General features: G+C 43.3%; 1 protein-coding gene across 1 annotated transcript in view; it reads left to right on the top strand.

The window, feature by feature from the left end:
• The window catches only part of LOC142289672 (plasma membrane calcium-transporting ATPase 3-like), a 69,466-nt gene that overhangs the window by 29,978 nt on the left and 16,052 nt on the right, over positions 1 to 23,436 (top strand). The window contains exons 3-9 of the mRNA XM_075333609.1: positions 1,825 to 1,912; positions 2,732 to 2,838; positions 2,987 to 3,178; positions 5,588 to 5,801; positions 9,432 to 9,643; positions 20,006 to 20,113; positions 20,204 to 20,386. Of these exons, the coding sequence (XP_075189724.1) occupies positions 1,825 to 1,912; positions 2,732 to 2,838; positions 2,987 to 3,178; positions 5,588 to 5,801; positions 9,432 to 9,643; positions 20,006 to 20,113; positions 20,204 to 20,386 (1,104 nt within the window). The remainder of the gene's footprint in view (positions 1 to 1,824; positions 1,913 to 2,731; positions 2,839 to 2,986; positions 3,179 to 5,587; positions 5,802 to 9,431; positions 9,644 to 20,005; positions 20,114 to 20,203; positions 20,387 to 23,436) is intronic.

The raw sequence follows: 23,436 nt of genomic DNA, 5'->3' as shown, positions 1-23,436 counted from the left end.
GTTGTCATCATTGCATCTGTAACAACCTAAATTCGAAGTCTACTTTGCCACTTATCTTTCTCGTCAACATCATTTTAAAAAGAAAAAAACAGCACTGCTGTTTTTTTGGTCCCTTAATGTAGAAAATATTTAAATAAAAGCAATCAAAGTCACAAGCCCAAAAATGTTATCAATTAAAATTAGGTTCTTCTGCAAAAAATCAAACCCACTCTCGTCACCAGAAAAAAAAATAATTATGGCTCTTCGAATATGGCGACACAGAAAAATGTTTGTTTTTATTAGGATTTTAATTGTGAGAAAGTAATGTGACAACCTGGACCCTGAACATCTTGGGGCACACGTCTGGCAGCGGGATCAAGACACACACGAGCACTTTGTCACTTAAAAATCTCGGTGATTTATTCACATCCTCATAAACCACGCAGTGTAATGGGCCACAGCCACTTTCCCGCAGGACAACGTCTCACTGTCTGTTTAAACTGCCGATTGTTCATACAGTTCATTCTCTGGTATCAGCCAGTAAAGTCCCCCTTTCTGGGGTGTTACCTGCCAGTAGGTTTGCAGGCTGTCAGTCTGCCTCCATCCAGTCCAGGGAGACTCTCACACTGGGCTCACCATCCCGGCCCTTGTACACGTTCCAATTCCTCAAAGCCTCAGTGGATTCTGCAGCTCCCTGACATTTCAGAGGCCTCGCTAGCTCTGTATGCACAGGATCTCCTGCACATGTGCTCCAACCAAGATGGCTCCCACCAGCACACAGAGATCATGTGACAAACGACAACTCCATTAAATCCCATGAGACACAAGTACGTATGGGAGGTATGTGGATGGTCAGTCCCGCCCATCACTTCTGACCATCCCATGAACCCAGCCCTGAATGTGTACAACAATCCTCATGGAACTACAAGTTCCAGAGAAACATTCCACGTTCAGATCGCAGAGGGTTTCCACCTCTGTGACACATACCGGCCATCTGCCACATTGCCGGTTGCATCCTTACAGTAATGAAGTATAGCTGTACTACGGTATATGTGGTATCACAGTGTTGATAACAGTCCACTGTATAAAATTAGCTATTTATTCCACCATGTAAATGCCCTAAAAAGAGCCAGGATTACTTATGACTTTTTAGTTGTTTGGTTATTTTTGTGGTTTTTTTTTTAATTTGTATAAGAAGCAATCAAATAGATTCATGAACTCCAAAATGGTACCAATAAATAATATATACATGTTTTGTATCATTGTATCCATAATAACCCAAAGTATAAAATGAGCATGTTAGTTATCCTACCCATTGAAGACCGTAAAGAGGCAAAACAAACAAAAAACCATCTCTGACAGTGAAAGGGTTAATTGTTTACTAAATTATGGCTTTGTATCCTATGGTGTATATAAGCAGAGATAATTCACTGTTTTGTCCATCAGGCAAAAGTGGCTATAATTTCTGTTGTACAGTTTCTGCCATGAAGTGGGGGTTAATGTGTTCATGCTGCACATTGATGCATGCAGTACAGCAGGCTGGCAATCTGTGCACATTGCCGTCTAGCAATACTCATGATCCCATTGCATTACAACTTCACTTTAGGCCTGGGATGTTAGGATTTTGTGTTTACACCTATAGAGGGTGTATATGAACCCAAAAAATGTCTCTCTCCCTTAGCGTACAATGACACTACTACCTCAATATTGGTCTCTTACAAGGCTGCACATGAGCGTCACCTGCTTTCAGTTTTCATACAGACAAGGAGGCGCCCAATTTACTCTGAAGAGATTATTGGCTTATTTTTGCTATTGTTCTGTAACTCTTTGTTGTACTATTCTCAGGTAGAGCAAGAAAAGCTGGACAAAGTTTGGCCAAGGCTTCGAGTGCTGGCACGATCATCTCCCACAGATAAGCACACACTAGTGAAAGGTAGGAAATGCAGCCGGCTTTAAAGAGAACCTCTCACCAGGATTTTCTCTTATAAGCTGCGTCCACCACCAGTGAGCTTTTACATACAGCATTCTAGAATACTGTATATAAGTGCCCGCTCTGTATAATGTAAAAAAGACCTTTATTATACTCCTCTAGGGGGTGTTCAGGTCCAGTGGGTGCTACTGCTTTCGGGTCCGGTGCCTCCTCTCTTCCGTCCATCGCCGTCCTCCTACCCAGCCCTGTTTGGATGACGCAGCCTACGTCATCCAAGCACAGAGGCCGCCTTTGTGCTCCTGCACATGCGCACTTTGATCTGCCCTGCTACCCTGGCAGATCATAGTATTGTAATGCGCAGGCGGTCTTTCAACTTTCCTTGTGCCTGCACATTACAGTACTTTGATCATCTGCCCTCAGTAGGGCAAATCAAAGTACACATGTGCAGGAGCACAATGGCGGCCTCTGTGTATATGACATAGGAAGCGTCATCCACACGGGACTGGGAAGGAGGACGGCGACTGGACAAGATAGAGGAGGCATCAGACTGAGAGCAGCGACGCCTATCAGACCCGACCGCCTTCTAGGAGAGTATAATAAAGTTCTTTTTTACATTATACAGTGCGTCCTGGGCACTTATATACAGTATTCCGGAATGGTGTGTATAAGGGTTTACTGGTAGTGGCTGCAGCTTATAAGGGAAAATCCTGGTGAGAGGTTCTCTTTAACAGTGTAGCTTCTAAAAAGACATTACACCTCTCCATTCCTATTCTGCTTGAGTTCTAATTCTCTAAAAGGTTTTCAATTGTATATCTATTCTAGGTATCATTGACAGCAAAGTGGCTGAACGGAGACAAGTGGTAGCCGTCACCGGGGATGGAACTAATGATGGACCAGCATTAAAGAAAGCAGACGTGGGATTTGCCATGGTACATATTAATAGTAAATTAAAATGCATAGATGTTATTGCTTTGCAAAAACAATTCTCTCTTCTCTGTTCCTGTAGTAGCTCAAATCATGAACGTCCACATTCTGAAAAATAATAGGTCAAGACTCGATATGTATTCTCTTTTATAGGGTATAGCTGGTACAGATGTGGCAAAGGAAGCATCAGACATTATCCTCACAGATGATAACTTTACCAGTATTGTAAAAGCAGTTATGTGGGGACGTAACGTATATGATAGCATCTCCAAGTTCCTTCAGTTCCAGCTCACTGTTAATGTGGTTGCTGTCATTGTTGCTTTCACTGGAGCCTGCATCACTCAAGTAAGAATGTGTTTATTTCTTTCATCATCAGATGTCTAAATTACTATTTCTTAATGTCAAAGTGATTTGAACTTTTTGGAACCAAAATTGTAGATCTTCTAGGTAATTAAAGGTGGAATTCCTTTTTCAGTAAAGTGGTTCCCAAAGTGTGTGAAGCTCTTCACGACACATGACGTTCTGGGTACATTATGGATCGTGTCAGGTTAATCCCCGCTGGCTGCGATGCCTGCACATGTCAGCTGATTTGAACAGCTGACATGTGTGGCTATCAGGTACGAGTGGGTCCGGGACCCTATTGCACCTGTCAACCCACTTGCCTCTCACTGTCAAAATATGACAGTGAGAGGAAAGAGCACGCCGCGATATGCATTCACTTACCTGGCGCCATCGGAAGTCATGTGACGTGATCCCGTGGATCCGATGGTTGTCATGGTAGCACATGGTCATGTGATGACTTCTGTAGCTATCATGAGTCACTTCCTCTTACACCCGGCAGAGCACCGTGTATGAGAGTAAAGCAGCTTTTCTGCAGATCTCAGCTGTGCAGCTGTGATCTACAGAAAGGAACAAGTGATCAGACTGCTGATCCTTATAGTCCCCTAAGGGGACTAGTAAAATAAAAAAAAAGTTTTAAAAAATGAAAAAATAAAAAACCTAAAAGTTCAAATCACCCCCCCATTCGGCCCATTAAAAATTAAAGGGTTAAAAAAATTAAATCTATACACACATTTGGTATCGCCGCTTTCAGAAATGCCCAATCTATCAAAATATGAAATCAGTTAATCTGATCAGTAAACGGCGTAGCGGCAAAAAAAAAAAAAATCCAAACTACAAAATTATGTTTTTGGTCTCTGCATATTTTGCACAAGATGTGATAACAGGTGATCAAAATGTAGCATCTGCGCAAAAATGGTACTGTTAAAAACATCAGCTCAAGTTGTAAAAAATAAGTGGTCATTGAGCCATACATCCCAAAAAATGACAACGCTACGGATTGTGGAAAATGACGCAAAAAGTGCACCCTTTTTTGGACAAACTTGTGAATTATTTTTAACGCCTTAGATAAAAGTAGACCTATACATGTTTGGTGTCTATGAACTCATATCGATCTGAGGCATCACAATGGCACATCAGTTTTAAGATACAGTAAACATGGTGAATAATATATCCCACAAACAATCAATCAGACTCACTTTTTTTGCTATTTTTTCTGGAATTTTGTTGCCGTTTTCCAGTACACTATATGGTAAAACTAATGTTTTCATCCAAAAGTACAACACGTCCAGCAAAAAGCAAGCCCTCATCTGGCAAGATTGACAGAAAAATATAAAAGTTATGGCTTTCGGAGGAAGGGGAGGAAAAAAAAAATGGAAAAATGGAAAATCGCCCAGGGGTGAAGGGGTTAAATAAACTTATTAGGTGCCTTACCCCCTTGAGTCCTGTGCCGGCTGCCATCCATTGCTGCGGTCCCAGTGTTGTCAATCACTGAGCTCTGTGGCTAAATTAATGGTGAGTTCAGCGGTGACACTCACTATTAATGTGACATCGCCTTTCTAGTCACAACACTGGGACTGCAGCAACAGTGGAATCTCCTTTAAGACCTTGAATTGCCCACTACTGGGGAACCCCTTTTTAATCGCTTCGTCGAGCAAAATAAAATAAACTTCATACTTGCCCTTCCTGCAGTGTCAGCACTGTGACTCCTACCCGTCACATTCTTATGTCATAAACAGCATCTCAGGATGATCTCACCTCTCCGCCGCCATCGCGTCCCAATGCTGGATTTCGGCTCAGTGCACATGACCCCAGAGTTTCGGTCATGCGCACTACTTCAGTTTGATGCCAGGACACGTACACCCGGCTTCCTAGTGCAAATGACCCAAACTCCGGGGTCATGCCCACTGAGCCGAAATTCAGCGTCTGATGCAACAGCAGTGGAGAGGTGAGTGAGATCATCCTGTGACGCTGCGTATTCATTAGCATGTTAGTACACCCACAGGGGCGTACTAAAATGCTAATGCGGGGCAACTGGCCGGGGAACTAACGCCCAGTGGACTAGTCCCCTCGCTCATTAGCATACGATATAAGATCTTTAGAAATACTTTTTCTATAGATCTCTTTATCTATGCTAGTGTATACAGGGACAGTTAGGCAGAGATTAGAAATATGTACCCAGAACTGCTCGTGGTCCTGGGTGCTCATTGCACCTGACAGGTTCCCTTTAATGTTCGTTGGCCAATTATTGGCAAGTCTTCCTCCAAAATTATAATCCTGATGTACACATTTCTATCATGCTTTCTTTTGCACACCCTAAACCCCATCCTACTCCCCTGCATTGTTCATTAGTTGCACCACATTTTTAGTCTTTCCTGGATTAACTGTTTTCAATTGCATTTTTTTTTTTTGCAGGATTCTCCATTAAAAGCTGTGCAGATGCTTTGGGTCAATTTGATCATGGATACCTTTGCCTCCCTTGCACTTGCCACCGAGCCTCCCACAGAATCACTACTTCTCCGTAAACCATATGGTCGCAACAAGCCACTCATCTCTCGTACTATGATGAAAAATATTTTGGGACATGCTGTGTATCAGTTGACTATCATCTTCACTCTGCTCTTTGCAGGTCAGGATTGTTCCCCTTTTGAATATATTGATCTATTTTTTTATGGACTTCTGTCTGTTACATTTGGCTTGTACATCTAGTCCTCCTGGCAAAGATTATATAAATAGCAGGGTAATTTATTTACTTGTTTGGTTTCCAGCCACGTGTTATTCTAGTTTGGTCACTATACATCATTCTTATATAGTTTTTGTATTGTTTCCAAGCCTTTGAATCTGAACCTTGTAGCTCTGATTGCTGCTGTTTAATGTAGATGCCAGGTGTGAAACGCATCTGCCCAGTGCGAAATAGGCTCAACTTCTGAGCCCACACCATGCACCTGCTATCTGTTCTAATAATACATCATTTAACGGGAAAAGATTTGTAAAATTTAGTGCTCGCTCTCAAACCATACAAAGACTAAAAGTCAGCTCACCCTCAGCATTTTCTGGCCATATCTCCGCTGGAAGGCAATCTGTAGGAGGAAGGGAAACATTAGATTTCAGAGAGATGAAATCTTCTAATCAAGAAGTGGTTATCTATAACCCAGGACATAACTTAAAATATTTTTGTTTCCATATTAAATATGTCATAGCAGATGGTCTGATCTCTTGGCTTGGCTTGCATGTCCTGGTAGCGGAGTATAAAAATACATGTCAACTAGAGATGGGCAAATTGATTCACAGGACTTTAGCCCTAGGTCAGATTTCTATGGCTGCTGGATGGCAGGCTGGTACAATGTCATGCCACAACGATGTCATGTCATAACAATGACTTCACACCAGCCCGGACAATCAAAAGCTACTCTAGGTATCCAGAAATGTTAGAGATTTGTGAGCCTTCTGTCCAGTGACCCATGAATCGATCTGTCCATCTCTAAGGGGTGCTTCACACACAGCGAGCTCGCTGCCGAGATCGCTGCTGAGTCACGCTTTTTGTGACGCAGCAGTGACCTCATTAGCGATCTCGCTGTGTGTGACACTGAGCAGCGATCTGGCCCCTGCTGCGAGATCGCTGCTCGTTACACACAGCCCTGGTTCGTTTTCTTCAAAGCCGCTCTCCTGCTGTGACACACAGATCGCTGTGTGTGACAGCAAGAGAGCGACAAATGAAGCGAGCAGGGAGCAGGAGCCGGCGTCTGACAGCTGAGGTAAGCTGTATCCAAGATAAACATCGGGTAACCAAGGTGGTTACCCGATATTTACCTTAGTTACCAGCATCTGCAGCTCTCACGCTGCCTGTGCTGCCGGCTCCGGCTCTCTGCACATGTAGCTGCTGTACACATCGGGTTAATTAACCCGATGTGTACAGCAGCTAGGAGAGCAAGGAGCCAGCGCTAAGCAGTGTGCGCGGCTCCCTGCTCTCTGCACATGTAGCTGCATTACACATCGGGTTAATTAACCCGATGTGTACTGTAGCTATGGTAGGAGAGCAAGGAGCCAGCGCTCAGTGTGCGCGGCTCCCTGCTCCCTGCACACACAGCTGTGCGCTGGTAACTAATGTAAACATCGGGTAACCATACCCGATGTTTACCTTAGTTACCAGTCTCCGCAGCTTCCAGACGGCAGCTCCGTGCAAGCGCAGCGTCGCTTGCACGTCGCTGCTGGCTGGGGGCTGTTCACTGGTCGCTGGTGAGATCTGCCTGTTTGACAGCTCACCAGCGACCATGTAGCGATGCAGCAGCGATCCTGACCAGGTCGGATCGCTGCTGCATCGCTAAGTGTGAAGGTACCCTAAGTCAACCACTGGAAACAGCACACAGAGTTAACATCACCCATTACAAAACATTAGGATTAAAATTCCACCAATATATCACAAAAAATAATGTACATGCATATATCTCAAGCAAATAAATTAAAAGGCACTAAATTGTAATGTTTTATAGTTTAATCCAGCTGGAAACTATAAACTTTCAAAATATATATAATTAACAAATCACAAATGTTTTTGTTTAGTGAGGTCCTCACTATAAAATTAAAATGTTGCACTGATGGATACCTGTCCTATTATGTGAGGACAGGTTCCTGTGAGCATGGGCAATAGGAAGCATCCCCCCCACACCCCCAATCTCGTCATATGTTGGAAGATTTGCTGCTCTAATACTACAGGAGATACAAGGAGTGCTGTAAGATGTGGTCACTCAGACGTCTGTCCACCTTGTCTATCTGAATGATGGTACATTACATGGTATAGGAGTCTCCTGGTCATAGGAGTGGAACACATGCTCACTGCCCCCTGTAGTAACATTCAAGGACGGGTATCTGTCAGTGTATCAGGATGGCAGCCATCGTATTTTTATAGTGGTGACCTCTATAGACAAAACAATTGTGATTTCCGGATTATAAATACATTTCTAACTACATTTATAGACATTTCCCTTTTTTTTTTTTTCTCGTGAAACTTCTTTAACCCCCATGTACTCTAGATGAATAAATAGTATGTTTTAACCTACATGAAAAAAGTAAACACCATATTTTATTTGATATAGATAATATTCAATATTCAACAATTTTTGGCCGAAATATGAATGAGTATACCTTCAAATGGCTCACAAACGTCTGGTAGGTTTAAAGGGGTTTTCCAGTCTAAAATGACAAGTCTACAGTATCTCTATGTGTCTGGAGACTTGTTAATCCTCACGCTGCATGCACAGTGCGATGTGAAGATTCTCCGGTGTCACATCCGCGAATGACAGTCACATGGCTACAAGTATGTGATGTGCATGCTCAGAGACAGAATCCGTCTTTAGGGGCGCAGCCTCACTCAGTACACTTGCATTGAGCAAGACCGTGCCCCCATAGACAGATTCTGGGTGGGAGTCTATACATCACATACTTGCAGCCATGTGACTGCCATTCCCGGATCCAACACTGGAGAATCTTCACATTGCATGCAGTGTGAGGATTAACAAGTCTGCAGTCACATAGCGATACTGTAGACTTATAAGTTTAGACAGGACAACCCTTTTATGTGACCTAAGGAGCACTTCTGCTCGTCCCTAACTCTGATAAGTGCCTCCTTCTTTTGCATATGATCTGACAATAGATTTTAGAAGCATTCCAGAGAAGGCATTTCAAAGAAAACTGTTCTCATGCTCATTGGCATTTACCTTGGTTAAAGAAGTAAAGTATTATAATTAGCTTAACCGCTTTCATTTTACTGTAATAGAGTTAAAATGATAGATTTATTAGCACTAAATGAAAATAAACACTGCAAATTTTAAGATCGGGCGGATTAGCTTGTAAAAACAGGATTTAATTGGGCAGTGGACATAACTCTTCAACTTTTTTTCTTCAAATTAATGTAAAAAATGTACAAGTTAGTCTATCTTTTAAGTTTTTAACCACCATGATTTCCCAAAAGCAGCAATTGTTAGCAGCATCCTCTGTTGGTCATATTCGTTCATGAACCAAATTGAATATATACAAATTGGGAAAGAATTGCACATTCGGTTAACTAAACATGGGAAGAATCAGACAGAATAATTCCACCACTTATTGAAAATGTACTGATGAGATTAGCCTTACTGACGCTTCATTCATTGTTGATTGTTTTATATATTTATTGGGGTATATGCATTCTCTAGTACCCAATATTATTGTAACAAACTTAGTCAATGAAATTTCCCTTTTTTTTTTTTCCCCTTTTTTACAGGAGAGACATTTTTTGACATTGACAGCGGAAGAAATTCACCTCTGCATTCCCCTCCCTCAGAACATTACACTATTGTATTCAACACATTTGTTATGATGCAACTTTTTAATGAGATCAACGCCCGAAAAATCCACGGAGAACGTAATGTTTTTGAGAATATCTTCCGAAACCCCATCTTTTGTGCAGTTGTTGTGGGGACTTTTGCAGCACAGGTATTTGAGTCTCAAATCCATTAGAACACATTTTTACACCCTTAAATTCTAATTTTGGTATTTTAAAACTTATTTATTATTCTATTTATTGTATTCTATGATCATCTTATACACTGACAGTCAAGTTAGCTTTGCTGACAGAGGGATTTTATTTTTTTTTTTGCGGGGTGGGGATGGGCAGGGGAGGGGTTTATATTTTGCACCTCTGCTAGCTAGAACATTTTATAGCATTGACCTGTATAAAGAAAATATCAAAATCACATTGCGCCTTTATACCCATATATTTTCTAAAAATGGACACCTGGCATAATGTCAAAACAGCATTTGGCACTTTATATAAGCATACATCTTTTTATGTAGTTTTTTGCATCAAATTGGGCTTCACCAGAACTATAAAGGTTAAAAGTCTGTTATAAAGATTTTATTGCACTAGAAACCTATAAAATTCAGGCATTGCAAACTTTAAAAGACAATTTACATCCTATATATTTGCTGAAACTAGGCAACCTAAGGCGGGCTTTACACGTTGCGACATCGGTAACGATATGTCGTCGGGGTCACGTCGTTACCGACATCGCAGAGTGTAAACCCTAGTAGCGACGATCACCGATCGCAAAAACGTCAAAAATCGTTGATCGGTGACACGTCGCTCCTTTTCATAATGTCGCTGCTGCTGCCGGTACAATGTTGTTCGTCGTTCCTGCGGCAGCACACATCGCTGCGTGTGAAACCGCAGGAACGACAAACCTCTCCTTACCTGCGTCCACCGACAATGCGGAAGGAAGGAGGTGGGCGGGATGTTTACGTCCCGCTCATCTCCGCCCCTCCGCTTCTATTGACCGGCCGCTTAGTGACGTCGCTGTGACGCCGAACGCACCTCCCCCTTGAAGGAGGGATTGTTTGGTGGTCACAGCGACGTCACCGACCAGGTATGTGCGTGTGAAGCTGCCGTAGCGATAATGTTCGTTACGGCAGTAATCACCAAATATCGCATCCACGACGGGGGCGGGTGCTATCGCACTCGACTTCACTAGCAATCACTAGCGATGTCGCAGCGTGTAAAGCCTGCCTAACTCTGCAGTTGACAGCCATATCCACCTTCATGTAACTTTTTGACTTACAGGAATTATTTTTATAAATGTAAAAAATATACATTGGTGTCTAAAAACTTGCCATCAAGGAATGTGATCTTTAAAACAAGACTTGGATTGCATCTCTAATTGAGATGTAACCTGAGAAACAACACTTAGAAGTCTGAACTTCAGAACAAGCCCTAGGTTGCAGATTATTTTATTGTAGAATTTTAACTTTCTTTCCAAGGTCATATCTCTTCTGTTCTTGGCTGCTAATATTCCGCCTTGCAAGGATATATAACCTGACTTCCTTAGCAGACAAAGAGTAAACGTATATTATTTTATTTTTTTTGCATATTGGAACTTATATAAAATAAATATGACCTTTTGTAATTTTAACTTTGGCCACTATGTCTTATAATATCCTGGCATCTGTTAAATCCCTTCTAAGCAGAGAATAACCCACAATAGTCACTGAAATAACATGATCTAAACAAAAGTAAATTTTAGTTTAAGTTCACTGAATATCAATTCAGACATTGCTTTTGAATTGTATTAAACAGAAAAAAAAAATGAAAATGACCTGGACAAAAATGATGGTACCCGTAGAAAAAATGTACCATAATTTGACCATGGGACATGTGATAATAAGATGTGTCCTGTAATTCACATGTGTCAACAAACTTGTAATCCGTCATTCTGCCTATTTAGAGGGTGAAAAATTATCACTGTGCTATTTAGTATCATGGTGTTTACTACAATGAACATTTACTAAAGAGAGAGTTGTCTCAGGAGGTTAGATAGAAAATTATAGAGAAACATGCTACAGATAAATGCAATAAGACCATTTCCAAAAAGCTTGATGTTCCTGTTACTACAGTTGCACACACAATTCAGAAGTTTAAAAGGAAGGTGCTGTTGAAAAATGGAAAGTATTAATGTTTTCATTTAAAAAAAATAAATCTATATTTTAATGGAGTAAAATGTGAGAAATAATTTTAAAAAAGTTTGATATTTTCCACTTTTAAACACTAGGAGAGTAGCTACTGAAATTTGCCATGAAAATCTAGTGTACTGCTAGCTCATGTTACAACTGCAGTAAATGTGGGCTAGATCTGCTCACATGTGTGTGATGTTTACAAAAGGATAAAGGAGGATGAAGTATATGATCACAGTGCGGAGCCATTTTGTTGGTGACTGCAAAGTGATACTGACAAGTAGACTGTCACAGAGGACAGCTGGCAGCATTGATTCTGTTAGTTGGTGCTGCTCGGTGTATTATAAGATGGAGATAGATATAATTAGAGTAACAAATGCTGAAATTAGATACAGGGCATTGTACTGGATATAGTACAATGGGCCCCAGATAGTGCTTCATTCAATATAAGCACCCCACATAGTGTACCTTACAGTATAATGTGCCCCACATAGTGCACCATACAGTATAATGCCCCCACATAGTGCTCAATACTTTATAATGGTTCCACCTAGTGCTGTGTACAGTATAATGACCCCTCATAGTGCTGTGTACAGTATAATGGCCCCACATTGTCACCATGATCAGCATTAGAAACATGGCTCTGAGGGTGTATCACACATGATTGGCATTAGATACATGGCTCAGGGGGATATTGCACATCATCTCCATTAGATACATGGTGTATCATTAGATACATGGTGTATACAGGGTGTATCACACATGATCAGTATTTGATACATGTCTCTGAGGGGTATCCCGCATGATGAGTATTCGATTCATGGATATGGAGGGTATCACAGATGGTGAGCATTAGCTATATGGCTCTGGAGGTATCGCTTATGATCGGCATTAGATACATGGCTCTGGGAGTATCACAGATAGTGAGCATTAGATACATGACCATAAGGTTGTGTTTCACACATTATCGGCATTATATCCATGGCTATGGGGGGTATCACAGATGGTGGGCATTGGATACTCCCCAGAGACACGTATCACATGTGAGGTGCATCCTCCTGCAGAGGCTGTACAGTGTACTGCACTCGTGATCTCAGGCTGCGATCACCACTTACCATTGCCACAGATACTCAACCCGGACCTCCGTTGCCCTCATCTTCTCCTGTCAGCCTTACACACCGTAACCTCCTCCTGTCACAATGGTGTTCCAGCTCTTCCAATCACCACACGTACTGAGCACTGGGCACGCACAGCAGAGTAGCTGCGGGCTGCACAAAAATGGTGCCAATCTCCTCCCAGAGCTGTGACCTTTTGAGGTAGGGTCAAGTGGCGACCCAAGTTTTCTGTATACAGGGGCTGCCATATTTGAGGTCTAGAAGTCTCGTTATAACCGGCAAATGGAAGCCCTCAGAGGCTGGAAAAAAAATGTAATTTAAAAAAAGACTGTTAAGTTAGTGTATTTAATTTTGTATTAAAAACAATTGATTATATATTCAATAATTTTTAATACAAAAAAAATTGCGGCACCTTCACTTTTAAGGCCTGAGACAATAGCCAACCTCAGTGGACTTTGCCACAATTAGAAAATTGCTGACAAATTCAAGAGACGAATAATACAAATGGTAAAAGAACCAAGAACAACTTCGAAAGAGATTAGAGGTGAACTTCAAGGTAAAGGTACATCAGTGTCAGACTGCACCATTCGTTGCACTTTTGTTCAAAGTGGACTTCTTGGAAGACAACCAAAGGGGAAACCACTGTTGAAAGCAAAGAGAGACTGAGAATTGTTAAAATGCATATTGACAAGACACAAAGCTTCTTAGGCTATGTGCGCACTAGAAAAGTGATTTTTCTCAAGAAAATTTCTTGAGAAACGTCTGGGAGTTGAAGATTACCGCACCTGCGGTAAAAAAACGCACCAAACCCGCAAGAAAAACGCATGCGTTTTTGCCGTGATTTTGACGCGGTTTTGCCGCAGGTTGGTCCCTGCGTTTTTTTTATGCTGAACTGCAATAAATAATATAAATAATATATAGATAATCGATAGACAGATAATGGATAGAGGGAAAGATGGATAGATGAATAGATAGATAGAGAGATGAGAAAGACCTATATAATGTCTCACCCCCCTGCATATTCTAAGCTGGCACCCTTTAGTGACTTTCATGTGGCACTAAAGGGTGCCTAGCCTTGTATTTAGCCAAAAAATAAATAATTAAAAAAAAAAGTGAGGTCCCCCCATCTTTTGTAGCCAGCTAGGGTAAAGCAGACTGCTGCAGCCTGCAGACCACAGCTGGCAGATTCACCTTGGCTGGTATTCCAAAACAGAGGGCACCCCACGCTGTTATTTTACATTAAATTAGTAATTTAAAACAAAAAACGTGGGGTCCCCCCCCAAATTGGATCACCAGCCAAGGTAAAGCGGACAGCTGGGGTCTGATATTCTCAGACTAGGGAGGTCCACTGTTATTGGACACTCCCCAGCCTAAAAATAGCAGGCTGCAGCCGCCCCAGAAGTGGCGCATCCATTAGACGTGCCAATCCTGGTGCTTCGCCCCAGCTCATCCCATGCCCTGGTGCGGTATCAAACAGGGTAATATATAGGGTTGATGCCAGATGTGTAATGTCACCTGGCATCAAGCCCTGGGGTTTGTGATGTCATGCGTCTATCAGATACCCGACATCACCAACCCAGTCAGTAATAAATAAAAAATAGACAACAAAAAAAAGTTTTATTTGAAAAAACACTCCCCACATTCCCTCTTTCACCAATTTATTGACAAGAACAATCAAATTCGGGTCTGGCGTAATCCAATAAGCGGGGGGGGTCCCAGGACGATCCATACCATAGTTACTGTCCCAGTCAATGAAGAACAGAAGGTTCCCCATTGGCTGGGAGAGTAATGCAGTAACCTGAGCTAACATCAGTAGGTCAGCCCATGTCACTGCAGGGGATGCCGAGTGCTGCCATCAGGAGGTTAGATGAGATCATTACCTGCTGTGACGATCTCCTGCAGTCCTGCCATCAGCGCTGTCACTGCCTTCTATGCCCGCCGCGTTCTCAGCAGTATCGCGAGAGCCCGTGACGTCACCGCCAGTGACAGTCTCGGGCCGCGGGCATAGACGGCAGTGACCGCGGTGACGTCAGGAGGCAGGAGATCGTCACAGCAGGTAATGATTTCATCTCACCTCCTGACAGCAGCGCCCGTTATCCCCACGGCTGCACACACTGCTGTGTGTCAGTGTCTGCCTGCGCTGCAGGGTGACAAGCTACTGATACTGCGGGCAGACACTGACACTGCAGGGCGGGCAGTCGCGGGGCCGGAGCGGGACACAGACTGCATGGGCACCTGGAGGTCACACGGAAGTGCTTCTGTGCGGCGTCCAGGGAGTGTGACATCATTTGCTACCTGCGGTATACCCCCCGGTATTTTGCGATTACATTACAGTGAATGGAGTGAAATACCGGGGGTATTCCACAGGTACCTGCGGAAAAGAAGTGACATGCTCATTTTCTCAAGAAATTTTCTCAAGAAAATCTTCACAAAGAATTTTCTTGAGAAAATAACGCAGTGTGCGCACAGCTATTTTTTTTTCCCATAGGTTTTGCTGGGAAATGTCTGCAGAAGATTTCAAACATTTCTCAAGAAATTTCCGCCGTAAATCCGCGGGTAAAAACGCCTAGTGTGCACATAGCCTTAGAGAGTGTTCTTTAGATGGAGGAGTCATAACTGGGTCTTTTTGTAAGTCACATAAGCACTATGTTCACAGATGAAAAAATGCAACCTATAAAGAAAAGAACATGGAGGAGGTTCGATTATGTTTTGCTGCATCTGGCACAGGTTATCTTGAATCTGTGCAGGGTACAATGAAATCTCAAGACTATCAAGGCATTCTGGACTGAAATGTGTTGACCAGTGTCAGAAATCTTGTCATCTGTTGGAAGTCATGGGTCCTCCCAAAGAGATAATGACTCAGAACACTGTTAAAAACATCCAAGAACGGATAAGAGCAAAGCATTGGACTATTCTGAAGTGCCCTTTTATAAGCCCTGATCTAAATCCTATTGAACATCTGTGGAATGAGCTGAAACATGCCGTCTGGGGAAAGCACCCTTCAGACTTCAGACATCTGGAGCAGTTTGCTCATGAGGAGAGGGCCAAAAATCTGTGGAGAGATGCAGAAGTCTCATTGAGAATTGCAGAAATCGTTTCTTTGCAGTAATTGCCTCACCAGGTTGTGCAACAAAATATAAAGTTATGGTTCATCATTGTTTTCCAGGACATTTTCATTATTTTTAGGATTTTTATTTCTGAATACTGTTAACCGGTGTACAGCTACCGATATGTCCCACAATATAAATATGTGATGGTAAATAGTGGGTTTCCATTGCCACGTGTACATTTTTCAGTTCATTCTAAAGTAAAATATTAAGGGTTTGTAATTGTTGCTACATAAATTAACAGTGTTTATCACATCTTAAGTAAGTCTTATCTGTACTTTTTAAGTTTGGACCTCTGTCCTCTTCGATACACTTGTGAATCTATCAGTCTCTTACCTTTCCACTAATAAGAAACATTGATGGTCGCCTGGACACCTATCCAGATAACTAACCGGTTAAATTGTCTGATGATCCAAATTAGGTTGTGAACTGATACAGTCCTTTCTCTCTATTTTTAAGATAATCAGACCTAAAAGTAAAGGCCCCGTCACACTAAGCAACATCGCTAGCAACATCGCTGGTAACGAACAACTTTTGTGACGTTGCTAGCGATGTTGCTGTGTGTGACATCCAGCAACAACCTGGCCCCTGCTGTGAGGTCGTTGGTTGTTGCTGAATGTCCTGGGCCATTTTTTAGTTGTTGCTGTCCTGCTGTGAAGCACAGATCGCTGTGTGTGACAGCGAGACAGCAACAACTAATGTGCAGTGAGCAGGGAGCCAGCTTCTGCTGAGGCTGGTAACTAATGTAAACATCGGGTAACCAAGAAGCCCTGTCCTTGGTTACCCGATATTTACCTTTGATACCAGCCTCCTCCGCTCTCACTGCCTGTGCTGCCGGCTCCAGCTCTGTGCACATGTAGCTGCAGCACACATCAGGTAATTAACCCGATGTGTGCTGTAACTAGGAGAGCAAGGAGCCAGCACTAAGCAGTGTGCGCTGCTCCCTGCTCTGTGCACATTTAGCTGCAGCACACATCGGGTTAATTAACCTGATGTGTGCTGTAACTAGGAGACTGGGGGCTGGTCACTGGTTGCTGGTGAGCTCACCAGCAACTCGTGTAGCCACGCTGCAGCGATCCCTGCCAGGTCAGGTTGCTGGTGGGATCGCTGGAGCGTCGCAGTGTGACAGCTCACCAGCAACCTCCTAGCAACTTACCAGCGATCCCTATCGTTGTTGGGATCGCTGGTAAGTTGCTTAGTGTGACTGGACCTTTAGGACTGTAAAATGTAGAGTAAAGGTCCAGTCACACTAAACAACTTACCAGCGATCTCAACAACGATCCAACCTGATAGGGATCGCTGGTAAGTTGCTAGGAGGTTGCTGGTGAGATGTCACACTGCGACGCTCCAGCGATCCCACCAGCAACCTGACCTGGCAGGGATCGCTGGAGCGTGGCTACACGAGTTGCTGGTGAGCTCACCAGCAACCAGTGACAAGCCCCCAGCCAGCAGCGTCGCGTGGAAGCGATGCTGCGCTTGGTAACTAAGGTAAATATCTGGTAACCAACCCGATATTTACCTTGGTTACCAGCGCACACCGCTTAGCGCTGGCTCCCTGCTCTCCTAGCTACAGTACACATGGGGTTAATTACCTGATGTGTACTGCAGCTACATGTGCACAGAGCAGGGAGCCGCGCACACTGCTTAGCGCTGGCTCCCTGCTCTCCTAGCTACAGTACACATGGGGTTAATTACCTGATGTGTACTGCAGCTACATGTGCACAGAGCAGGGAGCCGCGCACACTGCTTAGCGCTGGCTCCTTGCTCTCCTAGCTACAGTACACATGGGGTTAATTACCTGATGTGTACTGCAGCTACATGTGCACAGAGCAGGAGCCGGCACTGACAGCTGAGAGCAGCGGACGCTGGTAACGAAGGTAAATATCAGGTAACCAAGGTAAGGGCTTCTTGGTTACCCGATGTTTACTGTGGTTACCAGAGTCCGCAGTAGCCGGCTCCTGCTGCCTGCACATTTAGTTGTTGCTCTGTCGCTGTCACACACAGCGATGTGTGCTTCACAGCGGGAGAGCAACAACTAAAAAATGGCCCAGGACGTTCAGCAACAACCGGCGACCTCACAGCAGGGGCCGGGTTGTTGCTGGATGTCACACACAGCAACATCACTAGCAACATCGCTATTACGTCACAAAAGTTGTTCGTTAGCAGCGATGTTGCTAGCGATGTTGTTTAGTGTGACTGGGCCTTAAGATATAAAGTAATGGTGTTGGTGCTCTTTCATTAGAATGTTTCAATGTGATCTTCAGACTTTTCTACTCCCATGTTCTATTTTTAACAGAAACCTCATTTTTTTGTATTTGGGTAAAAATAAACAAGCATTGTAAAAGCAGCGCTAAAAATAGCAATACGGTGGAACCCGGTTTACGAGTATTTCGCTATACGAGCAAAGCTTGCTGTAAATTTGTAACTCAGTTTACGAGCAAGCTTTGCTGTACGAGCAAATACATACCGCACACACTTCCGGTTCCGTACTTTTATTACACTCTGACCCGCTCTTGCAGTCCGCACAAAGATACACAAACACGAACGCACACATATATTATGCTCACCTTACGCCGATGGAGGAACGTCCGCTGTCAGCCGCTACTTAAAGGCCAGTCAGAGGCAAGTGGCTCCTGTCTTTGACGTCAGCGCTCTGGCAGTAGAAGCTCTGGCATCGGTCGCGATGGTTACCCGATACACATCCTGTACCAGCGAACTACAAGAACAATGAGGCTGGCGATGGAACAGAAGGTAAAGGTACCGTCATACTAAGCGACGCTCCAGCGATCCCACCAGCAACCTGACCTGGCAGGGATCGCTGGAGCGTCGCTACACGAGTTGCTGGTGAGCTGTTACACAGGCAGATCTTACCAGTGACCAGTCCCCAACCAGCAGCGACGCGTGGAAGCATGCTGCACTTGGTAACTAAGGTAAATATCGGGTAACCAACCCGATATTTACCTTGGTTACCAGCGCACACCGCTTAGCGCTGGCTCCCTGCACACCTAGCCACAGTACACATCGGGTTAATTACCCGATGTGTACTCTGCTACGTGTGCAGGGAGCCGGCTTCTGCGGACGCTGGTAACCACGGTAAACATCGGGTAACCAAGAAGCCCTTCCCTTGGTTACCCGATATTTACCTTCGTTACCAGCGTCCGCCGCTCTCACGCTGCCAGTGCCGGCTCCCTGTTCCCTGCACTCCTAGCCACAGTACACATCGGGTTAATTACCCGATGTGTACTCCGGCTACGTGTGCAGGGAGCCGGCACTGACAGCGTGAGAGTGGCGGGCTCTGGTAACGAAGGTAAATATCGGGTAACCAAGGTAAGGGCTTCTTGGTTACCCGATGTTTACCGTGGTTACCAGCGTCCGCAGAAGCCAGCTCCTGCTGCCTGCACATTCAGTTGTTGCTCTCTCGCTGTCACACACAGCGATGTGTGCTTCACAGCGGGAGAGCAACAACTAAAAAATGTTCCAGGACATTCAGCAACAACCAGCGACCTCACAGCAGGGGCCAGGTTGTTTCTGGATGTCACACACAGCGACATCACTAGCAACATCGCTGCTACCTCACAAAAGTCGTGCCTCAGCAGCGATGTTGCTAGCGATGTTGCTTAGTGTGACGTGGCCTTAAGGTGAGCATAATATGTGTGTGTGCGTGCGTGTTTGTGTGTGTGTGTGGAATGGCACAATAGGGGACCAGGATGGGACATTGAACAAGTTGTGGAACAAATTGCCTGAGCTTGCATTATTTCCTATGGGAAATTTTGCTTTGCTACATGAGTAACTTGGTTTACAAGCACACTCTCAGAATGGATTGTTCTCGTAAACCAAGGATCCACTGTATACTGTACATAAACTGTAAGCTGCGTGCCCGGTAATGTGAACAACTTAAATATTAACCCAATGCGCAAACAATGCTTTGTCAAAATACAGTAGTGCATCTTGGAAAGTATGACTCTAACATGAAAACATTCTGACCATGGGCATCACTCACTCCTACGTCTCATATGGTCATTATATAGTGGGGAAAAAGTAAATGATGCAGAAATGCTTCATAATACGAGTAGATGGAAGAAATCTATCTATATTCTTATTCTGTTTGTTTGTTGTTGTTTTTTTAACAGATTGTGATTGTAGAATTTGGAGGCAAACCATTCAGTTGCTCTGGCCTAACTCTATCACAGTGGTTCTGGTGCATCTTCATTGGAATTGGCGAGTTGTTATGGGGCCAGGTGTGTTTCGTACATTTACTGTCATATAAATATGTTGATCTGCACCCTGCCCATGGAATGTTATGATCATCTTCTTATTGATCTGTTTAGTTAATCTGCACAGTTCCCACAAGCCGGCTTAAGTTCTTGAAAGAAGCAGGCCATGGGCCCATGAAAGAGGATATTCCCCATGAAGAACTGCCAGAGGATGCAGATGAGATTGACCATGCAGAAATGGAGCTCCGAAAAGGCCAGATCTTGTGGTTTAGAGGCTTGAACAGGATACAGACTCAGGTACTGCTGCTATTAGTTGTTCATTTAACCAGTTAAATTTTTTTTATGTACTAGGAGACACATGCATCATATACTGTACATGATGTAATTTAGATTATCTATAGCAGAGATCAGCAACTATAATTTCCAGCATTCCCTGACAGCCCACAGACTGTTAGGAAACTGTAGGACCATATTTGCAGTTGCTGAACCCTGATCAAGAATATGTATTTTTTAAGGGCTAATATACTCCACACAATTAAAGTCAAACATGGAAGAGGCTTCTGAAAAATGAGAAGACACAGTTTATTATTGCCTTTTAATATTTAATGGATTATTATGTTTCATTTAAAGAGATTTTATCATGCCTGATGAACAGAAGAATGTCTTAGTTATGGCTTCTTATTTAAAACTATATTTGCAATTTCAGGACACTCTAAAGTGATATTTGTATAGTTTACCTTTTTTGGGCTCGTCCATCTGCTGTTTGTTACCATTTTCACTCAGTCCCTTATCCCTAAGTGTGTAGAAAGGTTGGATTTTTGTATTTTATTTACTTATATAGCACCATTAGTTGTAGCGCTTTACAGATATCCTCATAACTGTCCTCATTGGGGCTCACAATGTAAATTCCCCATCACTTATCAGTATGTAGTACCTGGATGAAAGCCACACAAAGAGAAGATACAAACTCCTTTCAGATATTGTCCTTGGTGGGATTTCAACCCAGGACCCCAGCATAAGGCTATAGTGATGACTAGTGAGCCAGTGTGCTGCGCACAGTTGTCTTTTTGCCTAAAACAGTTTTCAGGTGCCTCCACTTGCTCATACTAATAATTAAGCAGCCATTGTGCTTCTTTACTTGAGGCCAGATTCATACATCTGCGTTTTGTGGTCTAACTACAGACTGCGATGCACGGACCACCTGCAAGTCTCCAGATCCAAACAACAGATTTTTTTTTTTTATGTTCAATCTATTTTTATTGAAACATTCATGAGAACATTAAAGAATCAATTGTAATGCAGCAATACAGTTGGTTCATAAGGACCATAAAAAAATTAAATAAAATACACAATTATAAAAGTGCCACTTTGACAGAGAAACAAAATTAATTTATAACCAAATGAACAAATGAGATGACATATTGGGGTAACCCAATAATAAGAAACGAACAGACTGAAGTCCAAAACTTATCCCAATATAGTAGAAAAGAAAAGATAAAAAGAGAAGAATAAAAAAAACAAAAGTGGGTGGAGTGAGGAATTACAAGAAGGGGAGGAGGGAGGGAAGAATATGGGAGAAGGTAAAGACATCTTTTTCACATTAAGACATGGAAGCCACAACACCAACCCAGGCCTGCACACAGATCCCACAGCCTATAGAAAATTTTTATGAAGATTTGGGGAATAATATCCATTCACTCCATAATCTGGTGAATTTGTCGGTGAGTCCAGAGCATTCGGCAGAAAGCTCCTCCATCCTGCAAATATTCACCATTTCAGAGTACCACTCATTAATAGAAGGGATTGCTGTCAGGCAGAAGCGGAGTATGTCCCGCTTGTGAAATTTTATTGAATGAGTCAAAATGGAGAGAAGTGCAATCTGAGGGCTGCCCTCAGTATTCTTTCCAGTAATTAAGCGATAATTCGCAAACACTCATTCTTAGAATGGTTTAAAGGGAACCTGTCAGGTGCAATGCTAGTGTATACAGGGACGGTTAGGCAGGAATTAGAAGTATGCACCCAGAACTGCACATGGTCCTGGGTGCATACTTCTAATTCCTGCCTAACCGTCCCTGTATACACTAGCATACATAAAGAGCTCTTTAGAAAAAGTATTTCTAAAGATCTTATATCGTATGCTAAGGAGCTCAGGGACTAGTCACCTGGGTGTTAGTTTCCCGGCCAGTCTGCTCCATTAGCATGGTAGCACGCCCCTGTGGGTGTACTAACATGCTAGTGAATACGTAGCATTACAGGATGATCTCACTCACCTCTCCACTGCCATCGCGTCCGACGCTGGATTTTGGCTCAGTGCGCATGACCCGGGAGTTTTGATCATGTGCACTATGAAGCCGGGTGTACGTGTCCTGGCTTCAAACTGAAGTAATGCGCATGACCGAAACTCCGGGGTCATGTGTACTGAGCCGAAATCCAGCGTCGGACGCGATGGCAGTGGAGAGGTGAGTGACACCATGCCTCTGACGCTGCATATTAATTAGCATGATATTACGCCCACAGGGATGCACTAACATGCTAATGGAGCCGACTGGCCGGGGAACTAACACTCAGGGGACTAGCCCCCGCGTTCATTAGCACACGGTAAAAGATCTTTAGAAATACTTTTTCTAAAGATCTCTTTATCTATGCTAGCGTATACAGGTACGGTTAGGCAGGGAATAGCAATATGCACACAGAACTGCTCGTGGTCCTGGGTGCATATTACACCTGACAGGTTCCCTTTAATCCTATCTTATTCCTACCAGATAGCAGACTTTTTTTTTTCCAAATGTTTCTGCAGCTTTTTCATTTTTAGTGAGCATGCTCAAAAAATGATTACGTGCATCAAATTTACTGATGTCAAACTGACAATTTTAACAAGCTGGGGCGCATCCAATAGCTTGTGCTTTTTTTTTTTTAATGAACAAAGCAGCAAAAGCACCTGAAATACTTATCGAATTACTTTTGCCATGTGATTAGATAGCTAGGTAACTAAAATGCATCACAATCCAGAAGGAGCAAGATGTCTTGTTGAAGTCGCACACAGCACAATAGTCAGAATCCAAAGAATTGCAATATGAACCGCATAGTAACACCACAGATCGGGGTCAAGGATGTTGTGCATATATTAGTGAAAAATGTAAATGACACACAGAATACAGAAATATTAATTATACCATAGCATCTGCAAAATGTAGGACACAGGACTATAAGGCAGGACTATAAGGAGTACTTTGCACGCTGCGACATCGCATGCCGATGCTGCGATGTCGAGCGCGATAGTCCCCGCCCCCGTCGCAGCAGCGATATCTTGTGATTGCTGGCGTAGCGAACATTATCGCTACGCCAGC

Source organism: Anomaloglossus baeobatrachus, chromosome 2, assembly GCF_048569485.1.
Source record: "Anomaloglossus baeobatrachus isolate aAnoBae1 chromosome 2, aAnoBae1.hap1, whole genome shotgun sequence".
In the NCBI taxonomy this organism is placed as follows: Eukaryota; Metazoa; Chordata; class Amphibia; order Anura; family Aromobatidae; genus Anomaloglossus; species Anomaloglossus baeobatrachus.
Note: the sequence above shows the minus strand (reverse complement) of the source record. Positions and strands in the feature narration are given on the sequence as shown.